Genomic DNA, 27,882 nt, shown 5'->3' with positions numbered 1-27,882 from the left:
TGTTTTTTTTAGCTTTAAGCGTCTTTGCGTCTATAAGCATGTCTTGCATTATCAGCCCGTGCTGAAGAACTGCAGACAAATACAAGGTTATGGCTGTGAACTAAATAGCTCTGTAACCAAAGAGGCTTAAAGTGCTACCACACAATAGCCTATATAATACCCATCCTGAGGGCGACTTTGATCTCAGTTCCTTCAGCGAAAATCTGCAGCTGCGACTCTGTACACTCTCACATTAAGCAAATTAAGTGATTATCAAAAAGGCACAGAGGGCTGTGGAGGCCTATCTTTGCCAGGTCTCGTGTAAAACAAACTTATCTGCCGAAAAGATTCCTGCATTAAGGATGTGCTGTGCGTCAATGCGAGCTTATCTTGGAGCAAAGTGATTCATTCCGCCATGTTAACGTGGCCTCAAAATCATAATGATGATTGAAGAGAGCAGGCTGCAGCAATGCTATTACTACCCCGCTAGAAGTTGTTTGCCTGCTCAAATTGTCCTCCATTTCACTCTGTTTTAAGCCCAGGTTGTCAGCAGGAAATTGCTGGAATATATCTGCTTTAGATATAGCTGAATGAATAATTAAAAACCCGAAGCTTCACACGTCAAGAGAGGGTGATGTGTACATGGCTTTGAACAAGCTGCGGAGGAAATGAATAAATACATAAATTGTGTCTGTGTGTGTTTGTGTGTTTGTGTGTAGCTAGGAAGCCACAGCACTGAAATTACACAAGGGGATGAAAGTGAGAGGTAATTTTAACATAAAGCCTGAACTGTCAGAAAAGCTTTTTTAACTCCTCACCAGTGCGGCCTGTTTAGGCAGAGCATTTGTAAAATGACAGATCCAGCCTATTTTCACAGGAAGCACCACAAACAAATTGGTAGGTTGCCTCAAAAACTTAACTTAATCAATTTCATTTTTAAAGCATGTTATTGCCAATATTAATAGTAGATAACTAACTTAAATAGCAGCATATATGCAAATATGACTCATTGGATGATTACAGAGCAATTTGAATCATTTTAAAATACAAAACCCGTGTCAGATATTTCATGGTTTTTTAGACCTTCAGATCTAAATTAGCCGTTTATACTAGCAACAACCTGTGACTTTGTTCAATGTCAATAGAGGTAAGGACAGGCATTTGCACCTCAGACTGTTAATACGGCATATATAGAGACAACGCTAGTTTAATTTAAGAGAATAAGCATCGGCACACACACACACACAGAGAAAAGAGCTGAACTTAACACTTTTGCTGACAAATGACAACACTGACAAAGATCACAGTAACAAGAGCTGCTGTTTCTCACTTCCATCCAGAAAACTGATTCGTGTGTGTGTGTGTGTCTAAATGCACGGCCATGTCTGTGTCGGTGTGTGTGCATTGATGCGTTTTGTTGCAGTCATTTAGCTCAACAGCAGCTCTGTGTTTACCGCTTTATGGCAACTTTCCCTCTCTAATTGGTCGCAGTTCAGCTTTGTTGTTGAAGGCAGTCGGTTCTCTCTGTCTACGGGTCAAAGTTTCCTCTAGAAAAACAAACTTTAAAGTGATTTTTTTTTCCTTTCAGGAAGGGAACAAAAGAAGAACAAACTTTCCCTTTGAGTTTCATACACACGTACAGTATATTCATTCAACTAAATGCGGCGGGGTTTATTGTGTTTCAAGGCATTTATTATTAAATGTTTATCAGTATGTCTCAGGAAAGGAGGCATGTTTTACTGTCCTTGAATTCAGTGGCTATAGATATATCAGAAATAGCCAAAACAAGTCAAATAAAAAGAGCTCGGAAACTCCAAGTTAATTAAATTTCAAGAAAAAGTCATCAATGTTAAGATTTGTCTCTTTACTCCATGACAATCATGGATTTCAATGTTGGATTACAAGTACATTCTAGGACGATGAAGTGGATGAAGTGTAGAAACAACACTAGACTGATTAATTACTGCATGCCGTCCATTGTTATGATGTAAACACTTAGCAATGCTAATCATTCTAATTATGGGATCAGTTAAACACATGATCAAAGCAGTGTAGTTTGAATTTAGCAAAGGAATCTACAAACATGATGCAAAGAGGCTCCCATTTGAGCTGTGACTTACAATCATCGAGGCAGGTAGCGTTCAGGGCCCACACTGGGATCACCTGGAATCGAACCCCGACCCTATTTAAGTCAGTGGTGTAACCCAGTAAGCTATACCAGCTGAGATGCCACACACATACCAAATTGATCTATCCTCTCATATTTGGTTATTATTCGATTCGGAAGATGTCTGTGTTTGAATTTCCCTTCACTTGAACAATTTAATTAAACAGTCAACATTCATTTCTGATGATCACTAACCTCACCTGTAAGCTTGTGATCATGAAATTCGTTTAATATGGACCTTGTGAAAGAAAACATAGGAAAGCAAATGTCCCCGTTAAGACATTGCTAAAGAGAGGGGACGAGTCTAACTGAGGATCCAAACCTGCTGGTCGACTCACTGCTTGTGTCTCTTTCCCCAACAGACGTTTCTTAGTGACGTCGCACTGTCCCCAGGTCTCCGCAGTTGACTTGGTGAGTACTGTGTTATTGCCACTAAAATAAGAATCCAGTTGTAATAAAGCAGAATTATCTTCAAAGTGCGCTTATGGTGTACCGATACTTTGGGAAATGAAATTGTCACTTCAGTTTTAGTTGCAATGAAAATGTTGTTACAGCACAGCTAGGGGTGCAACAAAAGTCTTACCAATATAGTTCTTTGATACTAAAGCCCCAAAAAAGTAGTTCATATATTTTCCCCGTGTAAACTTAGAGTTTAGAACTTTTCTTTCCTCCAAACTGATGCTAGGCTTGGATGCTACCAACTTTGTTATTATTCTAGCTCACATCTTAAACAACTCCCAGTAGATTCATTTCATTTAACCTACTCTTTAACCCACTCTCAAAAAGCTAGGCACAGACAAGAAAATAAGGCAAACACAATACCTCATATAAAGTAACTCCACCCAACTTCTGCTAGTTCTGAGACTTTGTAATTCCACCTTGTGGGTGCAGGCGTCTGTCGTACAACAAAGTCAAGGCCAGGGGACTGTCTCTAACAATGTAGCAGACCCGTCACTCACTCCATGCATTTGCGAGGTTCCCTTCGCCTGAGGGCCCTCCTCCTTCTATTAGGCTGAATAAATGAGGTGCCAATCTGGCAGTTAAGGTTTTGACTCCACACAGAGCACAGCAAGTGCCTCTGTCTGCTTTCTGCTTGTGGTGAAATCATGTCGGAGGCAGGCGGGGGGGTCACTTCACACTGAATTCAGTGAGTGCAACAAATAGAGGCACTCACAGCTGCTGCAGACACGGGTGTTGGTGTCTCTGGTTACTTTCAGGGTGAGAGGGCTGCAAGACTGAGTGAAGCAGATAAAAAGGGAACAGAATTGGGAAAGCGAACGGTCAGGGAAAAGTAATAACAATAGCTACTATACTGTAGGTACAGCACAAAGGATGAAGTGCCCCTCTGGGCCAAGAAGTGTACTTGCTTGAATTGTGTCATTCATTCACTCAAATCTTGTTTAAACCAATCAGAGGTGTCTGACATACTGTGCCTGATGAGCACCCAGTGCAACACACACCAGTTATGTCACACGGCATTGCGTTACTTGATGAGCGTCACTTGAAAACGACATAAATTGTTGCACACACTTTTTCTATGTGCAGACAGAAGACTTATTCAAAGAATGGATGTGTTGTTCTATGGACCCTGCTGATGCACTGACTTGCACAGAAAACAATGGGTGCAGGTTCTTTTTTGTCTTTCATCATACACTGCAGATGTTTGTTCGTGGCATTTAGTGTCAGTGACAAATAATTCACTCGGAGCATCAAGACCCTGATTACTCTTCTGAGTTTCTTTTGCCTCTCTACCTTATAAGCTTGGTTAATACTTGTGCATAGGATCGTGCAGAACATACGTACAGTAATTGTGGACATTTAGACTTCCAATTACACCGCTAAAGCTGCAGTTGGTGGTGGGGATTCCATGCTAATGCATGTGTATTTCTAACATTGGAACAACTGAAACGATAAAGAAGAACGGGAAAGAGAGGAGGAGATGGTGTGTACGAACACTGACGTGATTGAAGCAGAAATATTTGAGCTAAAACAGGCAATGAGAGCCATTGACAAGACATGCTATCAAGCTGACCAATCACAGTTCATGTTGTCTGCATTGCATGCAACATGTCATCACATTTCTAGGGGCTGCATGTCAGGCTACGGAGTAGTGTTTGTGGCTATGCTGTACCCACAGTGTTGACTTAAGACTGAGGTATAGTCTTTAGTGCTCTGGAAACATGACAGACATAGCATAGACATATTAACAGTAAAGAAATGGGACAATGACTATTACTGGGTTGCCATGTTGTAAATCTAGCAAAAAGACCTTTCAGTACAAAAAGAACTACTTCACACTTATGAGGAATGGTTCGACAAACTCATGTCAGACTGCAATGCGAAGCTCAATAGCGAGGTGACAGTGGGAGATCATGCGAGAGAGTGGGCCGTGCGATTGACCGGCCTCAATTCATGGAAAGCCCTGCCGAGCTCTCCCCTTCCACAAGTGATCGAGGCTGCACGCAGAGAGTATGAGAGCAACAGTGATTAATGTGGTTATAAAACCAGTCAGCCGACTTTTAAGTGTAACACTAGATCATCTACTGAGGGAGCTCCTTCGATATGCACTGGAGCGACACCAAACTGGGAGCAAGGAGAAGTTGCATCGAAACAAATCTCCCGTCAAACTCTGATGTCGTCCCTGTCATCTGACCTGGCTCTGAAAAACCTTATTGCTTCTGAAGTGCCATGCTGCGGAGGTGATATAAGGTGTCAGTCATACGCTGAAATTGCACTGCTGCTGGCTTCTCATATAGAGTTTTGATAGATATGTTAATTTAAAAAGGGGCAAGTGAGGATTTTACTGTCCCTTGACTCAAACTGGCCACACCGCATTTGTGTATCACTCACTCCCAATTGGTTCAGTGATTAACGGACTAGGAGCTGAGATCTGTAGCTTTAAAACTCACTTTCCAGCACAGACCGGGGCACAAATCTGACCCTCACATATAACACCTTGGACACAGTACACAATTTTCAAAGTGGTCAGATCGCTGTATCGTTCTTACTACACGACGTACTGTCTTGTAATTGTAGGCTCTCAGTCGTTGTGCTGTTCACACTACGTGACTCATCTGTGACGGGGGTTCACAAACTACACGATCCTTCACCAGGAGAAATGTCTCCAAAATACATTTTGTCACAAAAAAAAGAAGTGACAAGGAAAAATATGCGAAACAGGCATTGTTTGTCACTTTCACGATGGACGCCAAACAGAAACTGTTCAGTATATTGCAGGAGGCTCTTACGTTGACAGGTCAGAAACAGGAAGTAGTTTGAGCGGACGCCCTCTGTGTTGTGTGGACAGAGAGAAATAACTTGAAGCGTTACTATGTGGTTCCGCATTAGTCAGCTCGTGGGTTACGCTCATCATCTATCGCAGTGAAAACGCACAACACGACTTGATTTAGTTCAGAAACACAGAAAAGCGCGCCCCGATTTCACGCTGATTTTCCTCCGACTTGCTGCAACTGCAGGATTTGTCGGCGAGCTGAAAATCGGGCTTAAAATCGTGTCGTGTGAACTCGGCATAAGTCACCCTGGACTGTACCCTTAATGTTATGTGGAGGCCAAAAACAGAAAACAAAGAACCCAATAGAGAGAATACATGAACCATAAAAGCACTAAGGTATATCTCTATGTTTCCTCTTGGGCTGCCCTGAATCCCAGCACTTACTCTCTGATAGCCTGTCAATCATCAACTCCTCAACTGTTGTATGGCATATATTGTGTATTTTCATTCCTGTAAGCATGATGGTGTAACGGCCCCCTCTGGACAGGACTCCTTGGCCTCTCCCTGCACCAGCCTGGGGGCTGGTGTCAGTCAGTCAGGGGGATTCAGTTCACCTGGTCCTGACTGACTGATTACTCTGTGAGAGCTTGTGGCAATCAGACAATCTTTTTCTCCCCCCCCCCCATCTTCAACCCCCTTTGGCTTTGTTGCAGTTGGTCTGTCTTAAGTTTAATTTCTCTTTTCCTAAAATAAAATGAAAAAAACCTATGTTAATTCTTGTGTGGGTGGTCATAGCGGCAATCTTGCATATGGTCCGTTGTTTGAAGCGCTGGTTGTGTGCCTTTCCCCCGAAAAAGGCGAATTAGTGGATTTTGCAGGTGACTCTTATGAAATAGTAACAGGGAGCTGTGGCTCAGGTGGAGGAGCAGGTTGGCTGCTGTTCCATGGGTTGGCAGTTTTTACCCCAGGTCGTGTTCGGAAGAACCTATGCCAAATCAAATGCAGATGGTGATCGACTGTGATGACCTCCCGTGGGTGAAGCCGAGGGGCGGGGACAACAATAGCAGAAAGGTTTTAAGTCATACCTAAAAGACCTTTTCCTCTACCACCCACATTTATATGTAACACTTTAAGATATGTAGGGGTAGGGTGGGCAGCAGGTAGTGGCCTTATACAGTAAACTGGGATGCATTCATTAAATACAATATATATAGTTTTTGTTTTACTAATATTGTTTGCTTGCTTTTCACAGGAAAACAGAAACTGTTAAATTCTACTCCTCTTCCTGTTTTCAGTGTAACAGTAGTTGGCAAACAGTGAAGACAAAACAACGGGGAGCTGCTGAACCTGGTCGTGCAATGAGCAGCAGGTGCACAAGTTCCAACGGAGATCAGGCGAGAGACCAAAGTAGACTAAAATATATATCTTTAAGGCCTTTTTGGACCATGCACTACTCTCCTCAAAGTGCCTTGCAGGTTAGAGGCAGCCGCAGAGCATGGTGTTCTAGTCAAATGGTCTGAACCAAACCTTATATGATAATTCCAGAGTTCAAACTGTGTCTCACGTCAGAGGCAGAGACAAACACCGTGGTGTATTCAGGTGCTTTTTATCAGCTTCTTCGCTTATGATTTTCAAGTTCATCACAGGAATTTGGGAGAACAGATAATGGATACTTGGAAGTTTCAGGACATTGGCAGCCAGGGGCGGCTCATGGCATAGGCGTAGATAGATGGGTGAAGTCACCTGGTATCAGACGAGCCCCAGGTCTCAATTATTAAAGACTGTAGTAGCTTTTCAATAAACTCTGACGATGTTGGTTCTGTTTCAGTACTGAGAAATTAAGAAAACAGATTTCCTTTTTATAAACGCGAAATAGAAGTTATTTCATCTCGTTCAAATGTGTGGCTACACTTCAGTAAAGTCAATGCTGACGATACTCGTTGCAAGTGTAACAGGTGTCAACAACTTCAGGCGGACAGTTTTCCACAGCGCAGCTCATAGTTCATCTGCTGTTGCCCCAGGAATGTTGGCCTATGTAGGCTATGAGTTCACGAAATTGTACAAACTGGATTTTTATGAGAGCGTTTATAGATTCAAACTGAAATGGTCAGAAATTCATAGTTTCAGTTTAAGAGATCAATGTAAAATCTCACCCAGGGCTCCAAGATTGCCAGCACATTCATGAAAAATATATACCTTCCTCACAAAAACAAACATTTAGAAATGCAATCATCTAAGGATTGGTGTTCTTAAACTATATATAGGCTTTTAACAAAATACAAAAGATCTAAAAAAGCAGATTTCAACTCCATAAAATGGCTGCACTGATATGCTCAATAATGTGAGTTGATTATCTCCAAGACTCTGCTTGAACACCTGCATCCCCACACAAGTTTTGCATATTACATCATCATTTATACTCACCAGCCGTTCAGTAATAGGACTGTTTTCTTTGTTTGCTTTATAAGCTGTTCAATCGTCATAGATGCAAGATTCCCTTGAAGCTGAAGGTCAGTACTTTGACCTCATATTATTTCATTTCATATCCAATCTACTAAACCAAAGCAGTGAAAAACATTCTGCACCATATTCTTATACTTACAGACTGCACTGTATATATTGAATTTAGCTTGCAAGTTGAATTTCATATTAAAACAAGAACAAAATTCAATTAATGAAATGTTAATGCTAATCTCTGCTCTCTCAGTCTGTCTATCTGTATGTGTCTGCAACTGAATGACAGTCTGATCGGGAAAACTGGCAATGCTGATGATTTTTGATATGTCCTGTTTTTGCTCCACTTACATTGATGTAGCCCCCCCTCTTCTCCATCTTCCTCGCTGCCTTCCATCCCTAAGGCGTCAGGTAGGTGAATACAATTATTTGTTCAAAAACAAAGGATCAGCAAAAAGGATGCTGCTCTCGATTAAGCAATCTTTTAGTTCGCTGTGGGGCAAATATAACAGCATGTCCTGTGAGGAAACAATTCATTTGTAAGTAAACCTTGGATGATGTTTCCTTGCCTCTTGTTTATGCTGGTTGTATATTTCTTTTTTGAATATAGGTTTATTCCCTGTGCAGAAGTGCTGTGACACGCTCGCGTACATGTGCACTTCGAGCCACTTTTCTTGTTATCCAGTGCCAAATAATCTGTTTGAACAGAGTCTCTCATTGTTGTACATATTGGATTCATGCCACCACTGACAGTGACATATGAGGCCTGGTTGTTTTTTCGTGGCGAGCCAGAGCAGGGATAGATGGGAGGTGAGCCACATTACTGCGTTGACACTGTAGCTGTACCACTCCCTTTCTCTCTGCTTCTGTTTCTTGATTGCTGGCAAGCACACTGGGAGGATCTGCCTTCAAAGGATTTCTTTTAGCGTGTACCTGCACCGTGGCACATCAAAGTGAGCCTATCAATTATAATTTAGGTAACACGTATTAATCAGCGCTAACCAGTGGAGAACACTACACCCCCACCCAAATGGTTAACCTAGGGATCTGTGATCAACTGCACATGATGTCATGTTAAAGAAATCCGGGTGCAGGACATGAGCCCCTCAACTCCATTGGCTTTTCAAATTGTTTTTGACTGGCTTTGATTTTGCTTTTATCCTCGTCTGTCGCTCGGCAAGAGTGAGGCGAGGCTGTTATCGTGCGATGGAAATGGAAATCAGGTCTTAGCCCACAGTACAATTGCATGGGAGGCATAAAAAAGAATACACTTTATCAATTCACAGTAAGTGGGTTTCAAGGACAAGTCCAATAATACTTCGGCGCCACATTAGGAATGCAATGACGGGATTAATGCACATGATTATTTGCGCTTAACCTCTAGTACTTCAATCTCAACATAAATTACATAGAGTCTGCTTCTTTAAACTGTACTTTACTTTTTGACATTTTGGGAAATAACCTTCACTCGGTTTAGGAAAATCATATTTTCTTTTGTCCAGAGTGGCATAAGAAATTCATGATCAATACCATTTGTCTGCATAAGAGGCTACAGTCTAGACATGACTGTTTAAGCTGAGCATAAAAACTCGAAGCAGGGGGAAACAGTAAACCTGACGGTTTCCACATTTTTGGTTTTAAAAAGGAGGATGGTGCGCAGCGTCAGGTAGTGTGCAGAACATTTGTGCTACCGTTGCTACTTCACAGGGCAACACCACCAACCTGTATCAGCGCTTGACACAGCGCCAGCGCCAACGCCACCGCCGTCCGTGACAGTAGTGAGGAACACGGAACCACGCGAGAGGTGTTTGAGACTGTTACTCTGTGTGAAAATGTCTCACGTGGCACCGCGAGGTGACGAACACCACGACTGTTCCCTCGTTAAAGAGACAGACTGCTAACAGAGAGGGAGCTCTCTCCCCTTCTCCTCTTCAACACATCTCGCTCTCTGTCAGTGTGTGTGTGTGTGTGTGCGCGCGCGCTAATTATAATCCCAAACCGAATCGCAATCGCGATTCGATATTTTCCCCAACATCGTTCAGCCCATAGACTATGGGTTTGGTCTCTGTGCAGGCACAGTTGTACCAAACCTTGAAACCATGTTGGACGGAGTTTGCGCCAATTTGTCAAGATATTTATCCGGCTGGAAAATCTATTGGCGGCGACATGTCTGTGAGTCTATCAAATCGATTTGAGGAGTTCACACAGTGCCATTGGCAACTCCTGGTCGAAAGCTGATTTGGTTCCAATCTGGGGATTTTGTCTTAATTGTTTCAATGTGTGTCAGCGAGAAGAACATTGGGCTGATGTTGTTTCATTGAATCCACAATATGCAGCTGCTATTAGTGGAAACAAGTTGTTAACCACATAATTGCATCATTGCATGCTGCCGAACGACCCTCTGCATGAGTCTGAATACAATGCAAGACATATACATCTCAGCAGTAAACGTAGAGTGTTCTCGTTGCAATATTCTTAGCCAGGCTGAGATCTGCCTGCTATGCTTTGTCTCACCATCTGAAGAGTCGGGGGACACCAGGGGCTGCATGCAATAACAAATATCCTAATGTGTAAAATACGTTATTTATTCTCTAAATCAAGCATCTTCCCCTCACCACTAACCCACTTCCGGAAATAGATCTGCTCCATTCACTCTCTCAAGTGTTCCAAAGAGAAAAAGTGCTTCTGGCTGCCCATGTCCTACATAATGTTATTATGTAAACCAAACCAAGAGAAAGAACCCGCGCACCACACAATCTACCACGCAATCAATGGCAGATAATCACTGAGAGAGCTATAAATGTGCAGAAACGTACTGAAGCATGCTTCAGTTGTGCATGTTGGAGCTGTTCTAATCCCCAGGATACACATGTATTGTTTGAGTCAGTGTTATAATTGATCAAAACGGGTCTTTATGGAGAAAAGTGTTCTAGTGTTCTGTGCTGAGAAGACCGTGTCAGAAAACCCTCTACTGCCACAGCAGATTGTTTCTGTCCTTCATTTAAAAAAAAAAAAAAGGTGCTTCAGTCTCCATGAAACGCCCCTTGAAAGCCTTGCTCATCAATGTGTGGTAAGCAATGGACCAGTGCCATGATATTCTCACTCATACGCAGGCCGCACATGTATTCCAAAGATTTTCTCTATGTCGCAGAATGAGCATGACAGTTGTCGCATGCCGCATATGTTTCACAGAACAGAGGGAAGATCTAAATGAGGGAAGCTGATGAAGGGAAGCTGAGAGGAACAGAGCTTGTGGGGTCTGAAAAGTGGTGGAGGGTGTAAGAAAAGCTTTCCATGTCTCATCCATATAGCAGAATGTCTGTAACACAGCTCATTGGTCCGGCCATTAAAAGAAACCGCCTTTCCTCCTTCACATCTGTGATGCCTCCATTGGTTATATTGACTCACTTGGGGAATATGTTTTTGTCGTTACAGAATGGATTCAAGCTGCAAGTGCGTACAGCACCGATTTGCCTTCTCTCTTTTAAGAAGTGCAATGCTGCACAGACTGCACACTCATACACACACACAGCGAGAACCATAGCCCATTGGTGCCACTAAAGCCAGGGGCATTTTTCCTCGGCTAAGCCTGTCCGTTCAATGAAGACACACATAAAGCGAAGCAAAATCATTTTCTCACTTTTGAGCCCTTTTTTGACACATTACATGTTCACATACAGTAACAGATCATGCCAGGGCCTCAACTCCTTTAGAGACACTCATTTTTGCTATTTTTTTTCACACGAGGTCTCTTGTTTCTCTCCTCGACTCATCTCCTCGAGTCGAGCCAAATTCCATCTTCATCATGCGTTGTTTGTCATGCAGCATTGGTGCGAGGAGCGATCTGTCGGAGAGGCGGAAGAAATTTGGGTCTTGAAGCATAGCCTCGAATTGATTCCCCAAATTCAGCCCCTTTTTTCTTACTGCGTCTGCGTGAAATGGCAAAACACAGTGAAATTAAAACCTGAACATGACGACACAACGCATCGTATGGACGGAAAACATGGAGGCCAGAGTGTAGCTAGTTATCAATTTACAATCTAGTCGTCTCTAATGTTACTTGATTTCCTTCTTTCTGCAAAAAAACTAAACCAAAATGCTCACATCTTCCAAGATACCTGCATGGCCATACACGCCGGCACCTCTTTTTTTTGACAGAATCACACAAATGATCAAGGCCAAGAGTTTCTCCCTTGTAAGCATTGTTAGCAAACAAACTTATATTTCTTTGACAGACCAATCCGGAGGGGCTGACAGCAACATAAAGCACAGGTCAGGTCTTGGCTACACGTTCGGACAATATAGTGTGAGCACGAGTAAATGTTCTGAGTCTGTCTCAGAACATTTACTCGTATAGTGTGAGGGGGAATTCAGCAACATTTCTAAAGTTGTGCATGCCGAGCTTAAGTGAGGAAAGGATCCATGTGATAATATTTCTCTATATATGCTTTACTGTGCACAAACACTTTAAAGTCAAGGACAGCCCTCAAATGAAGTTTAGTTAGTCCCTTGAGTGTTCCCCACTTCTTCTCTAATGCCCACAAGAAAACTGTGACTTTATTGAAGGGACAGAGAAAACTGACAATGTCTCAACTATTGTTTATGTAGAAGATATTGAGGCCCCCATAGATGAGCCCAAGGCAATCGTACAGGCAGTTGTAAGTCGACAGAGAGAAAAAATAACCCTTAAACCAATCATACCTTTGGTCTGGGCTGAAAATGACAATGGCAGGACCCATACTTACTTCTGACTGGACAACCAGAAATCTGCTAACGTACAGTCAGGGAATAAAATGGCACTCAAGTCGGATTATCAGGTTGTAGAGAGATGCTTTAACCACTATGGGTCAGAGTCTTTAAGAACGCTGTGATGCAATTCTGTGTGTGTACGGACCATTCGATTGACATCCCCCAGTCTCTATGATAGCTTTGTTACGCCTGTTTTAGTGGAACACATTACATATCTATCATTGTGATTCATTTGACAAAGCTGCTAACCTCACAAACTCCAGCACTCCAGCGTCATTTTGTCTCTAAATTAGCTGTGGTCCTTGAACAGGGTTCTTGGTACCCTAGTGCCACCCAGTGAACCAGCATTCCCAACAGTTTTGAGCAGAACCATTGTAATCAAAGTTGCCTCATTATTGGAGCATGATGAACAATGCGCACACATTGATCACTTTGATTACATGCAAGGGTTTGTACTGGTACTCACAGATACTTGCAGTTCACTCAGGACCACTATTGTCAAAATTAATTCATTTCAATAATCGCAATAAGTTATATTTTGCACTATGCCTCTGTTCTGGGACCTCCCTACACTTCCACGTTCATGCTGGAAAAGCCTGAGGTAGGGCGTGGAATGTGAGGCAGGGAGAGCACCAGCTTACGACCTTGTCAAAGGATGTGCTGAATTGGAGTTGGGTTATGAAGTGGCTTGCAGTGAAAGCAGGAAGTGTAGGCTAAAGCAGCTTAAATAGAGTGCGCAATATGAGCTTTGCCAATTGAATGTGAATCTTAGCCGTCGGCTGATGTGGGCTGGCATAGAGATCTCTACTGTCAGCTGATGTACTGGGTAGTTGAGAAAATGCCTGATCAAAATTGTGTGAATGAACTGTAATGGAAATCATTCTATGTTGGTGGAAAAAGGGGTAACAAAGGTCAAATCAATCAAAATAACTTGAAACCTTCTGGGGTGTGCATGGTCTTCAATCTAAAGGGTCTCAAAAGAGACAATACATGTACATTGATTTATTATCGTTACCTGGTCAGAGTTGCCTACAGTTTAAATTGTAGCTGACTCTTTTGTTAGTGCTGGAGTTAGGTGCCTAATCTCTCAGCGATGGCGTTCAGTGAATTGATATTTAATTTTCATTCTTTTGTCAATCCGTATTTTCTTCCACCTTTGATAATCACAAGAATTGGCACAGATAGGGGCTTTAATGTTTGAAGCAGATTGTGTTTGGGGTGTTGTTGTTTGATTGACTGGTCTTTCAGCATGTCACAGTCAGTCTTAGCTTTTCGCACATATTTAGATTTGTGGTAAAATCAAAGCCAGGCTTTAGAACATCCCTTCACAAACCATCACAAGTGCTATGTTTTAAGATTTTCAGTCTGAGAGTCCAAGTTTTCTTCCCATATGGAAAAGAAGTCTTTGATGCTGTTAACTTAATTCTGTGTTAACACTAAGGTGCAGAGTAATAATAATGACAGAGAACTAATTTATTCTTATATTCTAAAATATATTCTTAAATATGTCTATTTTTGGTCTTTTAATTTTAGTCCAATTTAGAACCACCACTTTACATTGATTTCCTTTTTTGCATTTATGAATTTCCCAATATAAATGTTACATTAATGTTCAGTACTTGTATTTCAGTCGGGAAGAACGCGTGAGCTACTTCAGCAAATGGATCAGGGGTAGGCAATCTCCTTCATGGGGGACAGAATTAGGACATCGGCACCACAATGCTGGGATATCACAAGGCATATGGCTCAAACAACATTTGAGCAAAAATGGGTTTAGTCATTGAATTTTCTCTACTGTCCTAATTATGTCGTCCAGTCAGACACTCAACTGTTTATCCTCAGCAGAACTGGTGTCCCGACATTGCCTTGGCCTCTATGACCAGAGGCCATGTTGTAGATTGGAAATGGGACAAGTGGCAGCTCTCCCAGCTCAGAGGAACTGGGGGATGGCAAAGGAGACGACCAATTAAAATTTCAACAATACATCCACTGTGACCTGAGATTGATTGACAAAACTGTTAGCTGCTAAAGCATTCATCTCCAAAACGACCATGTGGGCAGGAATTCTGAATGCACTATTTAGATTCGCTTGTTCTTTCTGCATAAAATTGTGAGAGACATTTGAGGAGGTTAATTTTTGTTTTAAAACCTGGGTTTGTCTTTGGGTCAGGAATTAGCTGGAAGTTAAAATTACTCAGAAAATGGTTGTGACTCCCTGAATCAAAGTTAATTAAGACTCAGAATGAAAGAAAAGGAAATGCTCTTTGTCATTACGGTCAGTTATTTGAAAAAAGGAAAAAATAATGAATCCTCTGTATTGAAAGAAATTAGGAGATATGCTTAAGAATTAGTAAGAAAAAATCCATTTTTTTTTGGCAAAGAAATCTTTCGCCTGTTCTTCTCAAAGCAGGTTCTTGATTTTGATTCATTGCTTGATTTTTGTGTAAATGCAGTAGATTATTAGCCGATGAAGATGGCAAAAGTTAGAGGCAGTGGAAACAATGAGACAACGGCTGCTACATGACAACATTCGTGGTTGCAATAGAACCAACCTATACCCATTCCAAATTTGTCAACTATGGTATCTCCTATTGTGGCCAACCTCTACATTGAAGAAGTAGAATGCAGGCCCTGAATTCCTTCAGAGGAACAATACCATCCACACATTCCTCTATTCCTCTGGATGAGAGGGGAAATGTCTTCAAGAAACTACAACCAGTTGCTCCTGATTCAGCACTCTAACTATGACCTGGATAGATGAGAATCTCCACAGACATTCCTCAGGAGCTACTGTACGGGACGTCCATACAATTTTGTTGAGACATCCATTGGTCCCCAGAGGACGAATCCTACTTACTGAAGGGATCCCCTGACTCGTCCCCTGGCAAACCATGAGGCTGACATTTCTGGGTATTTTGTGAAATATCCTAACCATTGGATGGATTGCTGTGAAATCTGGCACAGATAAATGATACATGGTGCTCAGAGGATGATGAAGAATTATCCTCTGATGTTTTGTCTAGTTCCACCATGAGGTGAACGTCAAGGAGAATGAGCATGCTGATGATACCATTTACCTCAAAGCTTCACTATTTGCGATTCGCAGCTGAGTGTGATGAGATTGGGATGAAGTCACAGTCCTGTCAAATATGTGAGTTATGGCCAGATGTTTGGCTAACAGCCTCCTTGAACCTTATACCTCAGTTCCGTTGCTTCGAAAGAGTTCACACACATTATCTTCTGAGAAAGTGGATGAAATTACTTTTCTCCGCAGGACATCCGAACGCCTCAGCAGCATTCCTGCTCCTCATTACTAGGAGCTTACATGGCTTTAATTCTGACAAGGGTGATTATTGGCTGTGTTATGTGATGCTCTCCACTGGCCTGAGGAATGATAATGAAATTTAGCAATTTATACGTTTCTCTGTGACAATAAGACCTTAAAAGCATCTCTCCATCATCTTCCGTGTGGAAACAGGACCACCATGTACTGTAGCATCTCCGATTCACAACCAGTGAAGTAAAGCTCATTATTCTGGCTTCCGTGGTGTTACATGAGGCGGTGTGAGGTGGATCCTCAACTGCCTGTCAGAAAGTTGTGGAGCTCATTTGAAGTTTGCCTTTGTTTTCACTCTCACTCTCTAGCTGTAACATTTCAGCGGCGTGCTGACGGGTTTATCTGGAAGACTGGAAGTTGATGAGGCACACCTTGGCCTGTTTGGACTTCCTGATTAGTTGACACAAAATAGGGAAATTGTGGCATGTGGTGAAAACGCTTCATGCTGTCACGGGAAATGCACCTGCTCAGGTTGAATGAATCTGTCTCTGGCTCTACCTCTTCCTGCCTCGGTCTGTTTCTCTCCATCTCGTTTCATTATGACTACTGCAGCCTTTGAAAAATCCATACTATGTCTTTTGCTCTTGAAGAAAATTATAAAGTACATTACACACGGTATGTCAGAATATGCGAACTTTTCTAGTACGATTGCTGATTGCTAGATTGCTTAGTAGAGCCTGTGTAATGGAGAGGTATACCTTGGTATGTGCCTCAGTGTAAATTCTTGACATTATACAGTTAGTTTCTTCATGATGTGGTTTGCAAATAATGTCCTGGGAAGACGCAGTCCTGGGAAGACGCAGTTCCTTGTTATTCTCATTTTTTGTATTATAAAAACAAAACATCAGTTATGTGCTTGATCCTCATCAGCCTGCTAATACAAATTAGTGTTGATTAATCATTTTTAACCAAAAAAACAGCAGCCATGAAATAAAGCTGGACTCAGATCCAGACCATCATGGTTCCCCAAAGGAACCAAGCTCACTGTGTGACCATAAGTTTTTGGTAATTTGATAAATTGTTCCATTCAGAGTGAACATTTATTCTTGACCTTGGAAACAGTTGCTTGGCATCATACGGAGCTTTTCACCACATCTCAGTGTCTTCGCCAGCCAAAAGAGTGTGTGCAGTTGTCATGGAGATAGCTCTTGGCTTTTCATCATGAGACCTTTTGTTTAATTTTTTTGTAAAATTGCAAATTTGCAAAAGGAACGGGAAAATATTCAAATTCAATTCCTATATTTTTTTTTGTTGCTTTGTGTCCGCTTATATCGTATATAAATAACATACCCAGAAAGTACCCAGAGCCCAAAGTTTGTGTGAAGGATATTTTTTCAGAGCATTCATTTTTGCTAGTGGTTTCACCCCTTAAAAAATGTAAGCGCTGCTGGTTGAGTAGTACTCGTATGACTAACGCTCTTGTCACTGCAACCACATGAAATGTCAGTGATCAGTCATTCCACTTTGTCCTCAGAAACATGGTTGTGTTTAAAAAGATTTAGTGGGAAATTATGTCACTTGCTTACTGTGGGGCTTAATGCATCGATCCCATCTGAGACGTACATGTAGGAGTTTTAAAGTTCACCTGAAAGGCAGCATCACTTGGATTTTATATATACATATATATATATATTTTGTATAAATATATATTCATGTGCTGTGGAGTTGCAGCCTCTGAGTTTCCACGCTCTCTCTTTCCCTCTCTATCTATGTAGGGCAGCCCATGGATCAGCTGACATTCCCATCCTCCCACATGCCCACACAATCTTGTTAAAGCATGCAGTTAATCTGAGGAGGAAAAGGACTCTCTTCACAAGCAAGCAGCGCTTTCATCACCCTTTTGTATTGCCCACATCACATTGTCACAGGAATATCGGATTCTCTCAGAACTCAGGTGTGAGGAAGGAGCTGCGCTCTCTGTGTGATGTCATTTCCCTCGGAGTGACTTTGTAAATCGGGCACAATCTAGCACTCTGTGGGCGTAGACGGCATTGTGTTGCTGGAAAAAATTGATTTATCCCATTGGGGACTCTACTTTTCCTCTTCTTTCTCTTAAAAGGTGGCTTTACCGTCAATAAGTTAGACCAAAGTGCCAACTTTAACAAAAATTGAACAGAGGAAATACAGTTGTGCTCTCCAGCAAATGCCCCCGGAAGTATGGCCTACGGTCATCAGTTTAGAGAAATCCAGCTCATGTTCTATGCCGTATATGCAAGCACATACGCCAAAATTGGGAAAACACACTCTTCTTCTGGCTCTGTACAGTATGTTTTGCTTATATCAAGAGCAAATTGAAAACACAAGGCTCCTCACATGTCCAGGGCCTCATCTCCCGTCATCATACTGCAGGTCAGGTGAAGTGCAGGGATTTGATGGAGACAGATACAAGGCAGTGGTATAAAAGGCCTTTGATTGAATTGCCACTCACTGCTCTAGATTCAGAGTCTGCCCGACACAAAGGGACACGGAACGAGAGGGTCATCCGTAAATGGGGAAGGAGGGACGGCGCTGCGGCTGTTTGTCCCCGACGTGAAGTGGCCTCGAAACCTTGAGACCCCTGGCTCCTGCTCGAGCACTTCTCTTTTGTCGGCCCCTCGAAAGAGGCTCTCGCTTTTATTCGCTGTGGAGGAATATCTCAAAAGCACCTTCCATCTCTCACAAGAGAGAAAGTGAGAGCAGATCGCGTCGAACTAGAACAACTCCCACATAATCACGGAGGTGCCTTTTCAGACATACAGTAATAAAAATGCACCGAGCTCTCAAACAGGCTGCCACGGGCTGATTGTGCTCAAGAGGAAAATGAACCTTGACAAATGAAGCAAGCCTCTTCACTCCCCTCCTACTTGTTATACTGTGTGAGGTGTCTCTACGTCGACCGCATCAGACTGTTAATTATTTAGCCTCGGCCTGTAGGTGACTAAATCTTTTAAATGAATTCATTACATGACTCACATCCTTATTGTATAATGATGTCAAACAAAAACAAAAAAGAAAAACCGAGCGAGATTTTCATACTAAAAAAAAAGTCCGGTTCAGCTCTGCCACTGTGTTATTGTGTAGCTCTCTCACAGTTGTGCTCCCCCCGTGTAACTGACATGCATGTTCCACTCAAGTGATCACTGTATGTTTTATTTTGCGTGCAGCGCTTCGGTTGACTTGGCAACACTGCCATCTCATGGTGATCAGAGAATTAAAAAAAAAATCTGCACTTCATGCTTTTCTCAAGCATCTTTAAAAGAAAAATGTTTATTACTTTAAGCAAGACACAAGCAAGTCATCTTAAGCCTCCCGAAACATTCATTTCATATAATGTGTCTATATGATCATTATCATTACCATGATTTTATCAGAAATACATTTGCACAACATAAAGAAATCCTGTCATCCCATGGAACTGTACAGCACACAGCTTTGTGGATTTGGTTTCAGCAACCTTTTTTAATCACTTCTCATACGAAATCAACTGACAAGTTCATGTAAACTTGTTGAACGGGCTTTCTTCTGTCGAGGATCCTCCTCTGACTGAAACACCACTTCTTCTTTTTTTTTAAGGTTTTTATCAAAGGGAGTTGCATTAATTCATCTCTGGTCTTTTCAGTAGGGACTTATTCTCTTCTCCTGTGGTCTATTTCTAGTCACTGACCCTCCAGAGAACTGAGACTGTCTCCCTGAATGAGGCTGAGATGCAAGAGATGGCAGATTGGTTCGACTTTTCTCTTGGTGTGTGAAAGCCATCCTGCCGTCCCGCCTTCCCAACCTCCAACCACCCAAGGGCTAAAGTCATGCCTCACGGCATTCTGAGCCTTTCAATACATGGACATCTCTCTGATCTTCCTCCGCCTCAGTCCCCCCCACCGTGTCTGTGTGACAGCTCAGCTCTCCACACCACGCCTCTATCGCCGTGTCCTGCTGTTTCTCCTCCACCCCCCCACCCTGCTCGGTTCGACAACGGAGCACCAGAGCAGCACACCTCTCCAAACCCCACTTCCCCACCTGCTGCTCACACTGAACCACAAAGATTCGGTAAAGCTCCAGCAGGACAATGAGGATGTTCTTGCAGGTGAAGAAGATCATGAGCTGGTTGAGGACCTGCTCTTGAACCATGAGGTAGAGTCGGTAAAGCAGGAATGGGCCGTCCTGGAGTCCCACTGTGAGCAGCAAGCTCCACACTTCACTCGAGCAACAGGAGGCGGACGAGGCCGGAGCTCCAGGACAGCAGAGGAGACCGGCCGGGCGCCGCTGAGGAGACTCCCCCTTCGGGGGTCGCGTCTGGGTGAGCACCAGGGGAAACTGCATGAGCGCCCACGAGAAGAGGGCCAGGCCGATGATGACGACCACCCGGTTGGTTTTGACCTCAGGTTCCTTGAAGGTGTCGAAGATGTCCAGGATGTCGGCGCCCAGGCCAACGTAGACCATGAGGAGCTGGGAAAGCTGGTCCCGGGACATGTCCCCCTTTGGCATCAGCCAGCGGCCCAGAACCAACACGATGAGCATGGTTTGCTCCAGGCCAGCCACCCAGTTCTCTGGCTCCAACTCCACAATGCCCTGGGCCAGAGAAAGAGCAGCATCTGGTCACATCGAAAGCTTTTATGAAATTTGAACATTTTATTTGGAAATGAAGTGGGTTACCGAGCAAAGAATTCCCTTGTGTTTTGTCATTGGGTTTCTTTGCTCTTTCACGGTTTTTGTTTTTGATCAGTCAATTGTACTATGCATGATTTTATAACATTTGTAATATATTCAGTCACCGTAACGCACTGGCAATCATCCATACACCAAAACATGTCCTCTCTGGTGATCGATATGATTCTGTTCCTTGTGGTTCATTGAGTTTATCTTGACAGCAAACCGTAACTTTTTTCGCAACGTTCCCAAAACACTACGTCTTCAGAAGCTGCCACCCAGTCTCGAGCAAAGCCAAGGGGCAAAAAAGCTCCCAAAATCCTACATGAAAGAAACTGTACTTAAACCATCCCAGAAGGGGAGAGATTTGAGGTGTGTGTGTGTGGGGGGGGGGGGGGGGGGGGGCATGCGAATCTCCTGCAACTAATAGTTTATCCGCCCCCTTGCCAGATTTAAATCTTGTCTGATATCAGGTGATCCCTTTAATGTGGCTGTGTGGAGGGTGAGGCAGGGAGGGCGGCTTCGTGGTGGGATGCCTACCGCTGTGATTGGGATGTGAGCCAGCAAATGAAGCTCAGGGCCTGAGGAACTGTTGACAGGCAGCTTGGACTGCAGCAGGCTCAGCTCCAGAAACCAAATGGAGGGAATGACAGTGCCGAGGTAGAGGAAAACCATGGGGGAGAACCTAAAAGGGGACCGCCAGCAGGAGATGGGGGAGAGGGGGGAAAGGTGGGGTGAGGTTATTTTTAGTGGCACTTGTATGTATTTATTTCACTCTTTTTACACCGCTCACTGAGGAAGAAAGATTCCTCTGTTTTGTTTTTTTTCTCTCCAAACAGAAGCATTGGATTTCAGACAGGCAATTATTCTCATCATATATGCAAAGCCCACTTGACAGGGCAAAGCCTCCTCCATGTGGAGAGGACTTCAAAGTACGACTCAGTGAGAAAGAGAGAGGCCTGAAGAAAGCTCGTGTCTGAGGGTGTTCACTGAGCATGCACTGGAGAGCTGCAGCCTCTGAATGGGATGCCGCCTGCTGTTGAATGAGGTGTGACACTTAATGCTTATGTCCTTTTGTGGGGCTCACATTATGATGGTTGACGTCACTTTATGTTTCGTCAATAAAAACTAAAAAGCTGCTCCGGTCAGAAATGACTGGCGCCAGCAGGCGACATTTTCTCCGTGATTGGGGATAAGAGGGGCCGCGGCAGGAGACGTGATCGCAGGCTCAGAGCCGCAGCTCAGTGGAAGACGGAGCAAGAACCCCGCGGGGGGATAGATTTGTTTTTGATGGACGGTGAAAGAGAGACGGAGCTGCAGAGGATCACTAAAAACCTAGAGGCAGAGACTATTACAGGCCTGACTCAGGCTGACCCTCGCCGCCCTGGGCAGATGGGTTGCAAAAAGTGCTTGTGCAGTTACAAGTTCAGATGTTGTTTACTCCGCACAGTCAAGACAGTTTTACAAAGTCTGGCCACAACACCTCAACCCTCATGTCACCCCCTATAAAAGGAGAAGAAGCAGAAGGTGAGAATCTGGTTTATACGTGCTAATTTAGATCACAGACACATTTTAGATCCTAACTAAAGCTAGAGAGAGAAGCCTTTCACACCTATTCAATGATCTGTTTTTTAACCGCTAAAAAGACACTAATCCAAGTGTACTCATGACAAGGAATACTCCAGTACTCCAGTTGTTCCAGTGAACAAAATTGCATAAGTTCATAGCAGCCATCTAATACAGATACTGTAGAACTTGATCACATACATCAAAATATTTGGTCATTAACATTGTGCACTAACTGTTTGTAGCTTAAGCACGCCGATTTTAGCTTTAGTTTTTGGCCACGCTTATGACTAAAAGACTTGAATATCTCAACGACTATTGTATGGATTGCCATTAAATTCAGTAATGACATACATCCATCTCCGGAGGATGAAACCAAGTGGCAACCCGGCGTGACGTCACCCGTTGGTTTGTGAACTGCAGCTTTTAAGCCTTTTTGTTTTCCATTAGAATTTGGGGTGGGTCTGAACGAGAGTTCTTCCACTGCGCGCCCACCTACACCTGCAACCATTCACCGATTGGACGGACCAGCTGCCAATCACGCTGTATCCCCGCTACTGCGCTTTATCGTCTATTTTACTCCAAATGAGACCATCATTTAAGAAAGACTCGAATCTCGTGATTGCGACCACTTTACTGACGTAGTAAATCAAGTGAGAAGGAGGGTCATTTTCTCATAGACTTCCATAGAAAAGCCTTTTCTTTGCATCCAGTGAGTCGTCATCTGCTGGTGATTCCAGAGGATACAGGCTTCCACATTGGCTTAATTTTCCAGACTCTGGCTGTGGTGCCTATGTCCATTTTTATATACAGTCTATGGATGAAACCCACTGAGCGTAGTGATCCCCTGGGGGGTTTTGCCCTAGCGCCACTGGCAGGTCGAATTTAAATTTTTGACCAACACCTTATTCTTTGTGTTTAGTGCTAGTTGGCAAATGTTAGCGTGATAAAATGAGATGGTGACCATGTTAAACATTATACCTTCTAAACAATATCATGTTAACAATGTCAATGGGCATATGTTATCGAGCTGAATGTCCTGCTTAATGAGACTTGAGCATTGCCCTAGAACTTAAATGGAGTATTAATCTTTAGATATTCATCATAACCATGCCACTGCTGGCACTACAGGTTTATACCACTGTACTGTATACTGTACTACTACTCCACAGTTACTCCTGCTGATGCAGGAAGGAAATCATGACAGGCTACAGGAGAAAAATTCTCTTGTCTATAAGATCAATCTTAACCAAATTGATTATCATTCTCCCATTAACATTTCTGATTCTGATTGAGCAGGACAGGCGACTGATAAAGATATCTCACCATAGTAGAGTATTTGAATTATGTCAGGACATATAACCATTGAGTCAACATGTTAGCATTAGGAATTACTTAACATTCAGTTGATAAATGGGCATGACATCAGAAGGACAAATAACTAATCTAATAATTAGTGCAATTTAATTCAAAAGATTTCCCCTATCACAGTGATATCACTATTTTTACAATATTAATTTGATTTGTAATATCAGCCTAATGCTGCCTAATGCTGATATTACCGCTGTGTATTGTGTTGCATATGGGAACATGTTAGTTTTTTGTGCTTTACATGCATGTTACCATTTCCACTCTGCGTTACGGGTGCACTTCAGGGTGACGGCCATTTCCACGCCCAGCAGAGCCACGCCCGTCAGCAGCAGCCAATAGAGCGGCTCCCCCTTAACGGCCACCACGCGCCACACCGTCACCGCACCGTGGACAGCAAACAGGAAGCGACTCAGCAGAGCCAACAGGATGTTCATGAGATGACACATCGCGCGCCACAGAAAGCCTGTGCAGAGGATAGCTTCATTGTGTATCGTTAGCATTTATGGGACTCGTAACTTATTGTGGATGAGGGAAATTCTTTTTTTTTTTTATCAAAATAAAAAATGTGTAGGTCGACTTGCCACCGAGTATATCCCTCGATGCCCCCTTTCCCTAATTTACTGAAAAAAGATAGTTTGGTCTTGCTTGGTAGAGACTGATCTTTTGATATTCACTTATTAACAGTATGTTAATAGAAGAACATAATGTTAAATGACGAAAATTCATACTTTTGTGCTATATTTGCTTTTCAACAAGTCATTGTTGCAAGGTTGATGAAAGTAATGAGTGGGCATTTTCAGATGAAATATTATATTCAAAGTAATGATTGGAACTACTTTACACCTCAAACTTTTGTAAACTAAGTCTCAAAGGTCACAACTATAAAGTGGTTAATGTTGTTTTTGGACCTCATATAGTTTGTATTACTGTAATAAACTTAATGTCCAGCAGTGTGAATGGAAACCTGCCAAAGGACACTTCAATTTGATTGCATTTTGCACTAAATTTAGGGAATAAACTCGGGCAGAATATCAGTGTGAGGCGGCCAAAAACCAAACCAACCATGAAAAATTAGTAAACACTTACTGTGTGTAGCCGCCCGCATCATTACACATCAAACCCCCAGTTCAGCTTTCATTATATCAATAGCTATTGCACGGTGTCAGTGTGAAAACAGTCCTCACTGTCAATTAGTCAGCAAGATAAAAGCTCCTAAGCTTTGGGGGAATTCAAAGCAAGCAGTGATTAGTTAGCAAGAGTTAGACAAATTGATCTGCAGTCAATAGGAAAGGACTCCAGGAGGCTTTGCATGCATTTGCTTAAATTTGATCTCTGGATCTCTGCGGATTATTTCCATGCCTTGAAAGCGGCACTAAATGGGGGAGGGGGCATCCCGGTGGTTGCCTTGTGGTTAAGGGGCACACTATGAAACCCAGTTTGGCTCCAACCAGGAACTTTTGTTGAAATTCAAACCCTTCTTTCCCTCCTAATGTTATCAGTCTGTTATCACCACTAAAAAAGTATGCCAACATGGCAAACTTTGGAATAAAGCATCTTTTTTTAAAATAATTTGTGACTTTATATGTAGTAACAAAATATAAGTGATTAATTTCAAAACAATCTCATTCTATAGCAAATGTTAGCAGAAGAGCACAAGCACCAGCCAGGGGGATTTTTGACAAGCAGACAACACAAAATGTGTTTTTATTAAACACTTTTTTTTTTTAACATTCTTGTATTGGATTGTTCACCACAAATGAAGCTGTTAGTGTCAACAATATTCAAGCCTCCCAGAATGCATTCGCTTAGAAAGTGATACTAAAATGTCTCATATTCGGACTCGACAGAGTTCAACTCAGGTCTCTCGGCAACTATTGTCGACCGTGTCGAAACCACGGAGTGTTGTGTGCTGTTATCATGAATGCCAATACGCCCTAAACACAATCCATGCAATATGTATGACTGCATGCAGTTACAGACCTACAGAATAGGCTGGACTCCTCGCTGGGATCAGTTTCTCCGCTGCGTTTCCCAAAAGTTCTGACGCTGTGTAGCAGAAAATGACTACACCACAACAGTCACACACAGTGACCTGCTCTGTATCTGTGTGTTTTTGCCTTTTTAAATGACAGCCACCTCCTAGACTCCACTGGACGCGTAGGCATGTCAGAGGGGTGTGTGGGTGTGTGTGTGTGTGTGTGTGTGTGTGTGTGTGTGTGTGTGTGTGTGTGTGTGTGTGTGTGTGTGTGTGTGTGTGTGTGTGTGTGTGTGTGTGTGTGTGTGTGTGTGTGTGTGTGTGTGTGTGTGTGTGTGTGTGTGTGTGTGTGTTCAGTGGGTGACTGACTGTTGTTCAAGTCTACTGGACTAGAGTATCAGTAAACGGTAGTGCGTTCCACAAAGTGTATCTTTGTGTGTGTGTGTGTGTGTGTGTGTGTGTGTGTGTGTGTGTGTGTGTGTGTGTGTGTGTGTGTGTGTGTGTGTGTGTGTGTGTGTGTCTCCCCTCGGTGCCATTGTGGGAGATAACGCTTCCTGCCCCCTGCGCCCACATCTTCATCGCCATCCGTCATGATGTCACCTCTCCTGGCCCAGAACAAAGTTATCTCCCTGGGAGAAGCCAGTCTGCCGCGCTCCCTGTTCAGAGGGCGCCCAGCCCTGCCCTGCTCCCACCCATGCCTGCCTTGCCCCTGCACGGCTGGCCCTGATAACGGTCCCGCTCCCGAGGCCTCCCCACACACATGAAAACACGGAGCAGCAGGCGGGGAAGGAGATGCCCCCTGAGAAATCACGACAGCGGGTGGGTATGTTACCGCTGTTGCATCAGAATGAGGATGCCGTGAGGGTCAAAGCTGTCCAGGAATGCCGAGACGGTCAGTCCACGAAATCGCTGGAGTGGATCAAAGACAAATGAGCGATAAGAGGGTTTTTTTTTTATTATTATTTGGTCAGATTGTGAATCCCGAACATTAGTTTGGAAAATTATTAATGAAGAGGTGACGTTGCTCCTTCGTGCTCTTCTAATCCTATTTTTGGAGTCTCCCTGGCAAATAGGACTTAACCTGCAAAACATTACAAATCTTCACATCCAGCTGACATAGAGCAACATTCACTCTGAGGTGTTTTTCTGTCTAGCTCAAAAGCCCAAGCCCAATATTCATTCAAATTATAGCACTGTTTTGGTTAAACAACAACTCCTGAGTAGAAAAATAAGTATTTTTTAAGCAGCTAGATGCTGCACCGTTCACCAGCTAACTCCCTTTCAAGTGTCTGTGTGGTGTACAGTCCCTCTCCTCTGTCAGCTGTAAACGAGGTTGGTGAGAGAAGTGAGAACCAAAACAGCAAAGTTGTGGACCACAAAACCAAAACAATGTGCTGATCCTATGAAGCTGAATGGAGCAATGAGGGGTACAGTAGAGTCAGGTGATAATTCTCTATGGATTCCTCTACTCATTTTCTCCAGTGTTATTATAAAGATATTAGTTATCGGAGCTTTGGGGTGTGCTCAGACTGAACGTAATTTGTGCAATTTTGTGGCAAATTAACATTAACTGCAATAATTGTCCCAGCTCTGCTCTGCTCTATTGACTCCTTCTACCTTTTGTTTATCTGTGGTGGAGTTTTTAAATATACTGATATTGAACTTTTTGTGTGACTGTATATAAAAAGGGATGTAGTTGTACCAGGGCTGGAATGTCAAGTCAATGCGGAAGTGCCTGAAGCCTGTATTCTCTTGAATGACCAGCAGAGGGCAACGCCACTGGTCAGTTCCTACAGTAGTCTATGAGAAAATTACCCGACTTCTCACTTGATTTATAACTGCTGCAGACATTTACCTATGGTCTCAATCTCTTGTTTCAAGTCTTCTTCAATTATTTATACAAAAATAGACGACAAAGCATGCAATGCATTGGGGTGAGGATAGAGCGTGATTGACAGCTAGTACCGTCCAATGGGTGCAGGTCACAGGTGTAGGTGGACGTGCAGTGGACGAGCTCTCAGTCACGCCACAACCCCCCCGCTCCTCCAAATATGGTTACTTCTGGTTTACAAAACATAAACATAAACAAAACCTGCTAAACTCAAGGTTTCAAAATGGCCGCTCCCAATGGGTGACGTCACGTCGGCTTCCCACTTGATCACACAGCTGATTGATTGTCTCCGCTCCCTTTAGTAAATAGTCTCTGTGTTTCCCTCTTGTATCCGCCAGCTCATCTTGATTCCCCGGTTTCAACGTTCCAGCATTACTTAGTAAGTTTAGTAATATGGGTGATATTATTTGTTCAGGAGTCACAGTTGCTCAAATTATAAAAGTACCCTCTGACATGACCCATTTGAGTGTACCAGTGGCAGGCATACTGGAATTTTCTTAATCCCAGATGAAGAAAGCTCGTGGCAAGCGACCATCAC

At 43.1% G+C, this 27,882-nt stretch overlaps 1 protein-coding gene and 1 long non-coding RNA gene across 2 annotated transcripts in view; one reads left to right on the top strand and one right to left on the bottom strand.

Annotated features, from left to right (window-relative positions):
• LOC124849903 overlaps window positions 1-19,690 on the top strand; it is a 43,005-nt gene extending 23,315 nt beyond the window's left edge. The window contains exons 3-6 of the long non-coding RNA XR_007030532.1: window positions 2,509-2,557; window positions 7,847-7,888; window positions 8,194-8,243; window positions 19,554-19,690. This is a non-coding gene — a long non-coding RNA (uncharacterized LOC124849903). The remainder of the gene's footprint in view (window positions 1-2,508; window positions 2,558-7,846; window positions 7,889-8,193; window positions 8,244-19,553) is intronic.
• Window positions 17,833-24,957, bottom strand: LOC118316500 (transmembrane protein 26). The gene is made up of 3 exons (XM_047331349.1): window positions 23,731-24,957; window positions 21,082-21,226; window positions 17,833-20,463 (listed from the first exon to the last, which is right to left on the bottom strand). Exons 1-3 carry the CDS (start codon window positions 23,976-23,978, stop codon window positions 19,699-19,701), a joined length of 1,158 nt encoding a protein of 385 aa, XP_047187305.1. The 5' UTR covers window positions 23,979-24,957; the 3' UTR covers window positions 17,833-19,698.
• Between the last annotated feature and the right edge of the window lie 2,925 nt (window positions 24,958-27,882).

The sequence above is a fragment of the Scophthalmus maximus genome, chromosome 3, assembly GCF_022379125.1.
Source record: "Scophthalmus maximus strain ysfricsl-2021 chromosome 3, ASM2237912v1, whole genome shotgun sequence".
Taxonomy (NCBI): domain Eukaryota; kingdom Metazoa; phylum Chordata; class Actinopteri; order Pleuronectiformes; family Scophthalmidae; genus Scophthalmus; species Scophthalmus maximus.
Note: the sequence above shows the minus strand (reverse complement) of the source record. Positions and strands in the feature narration are given on the sequence as shown.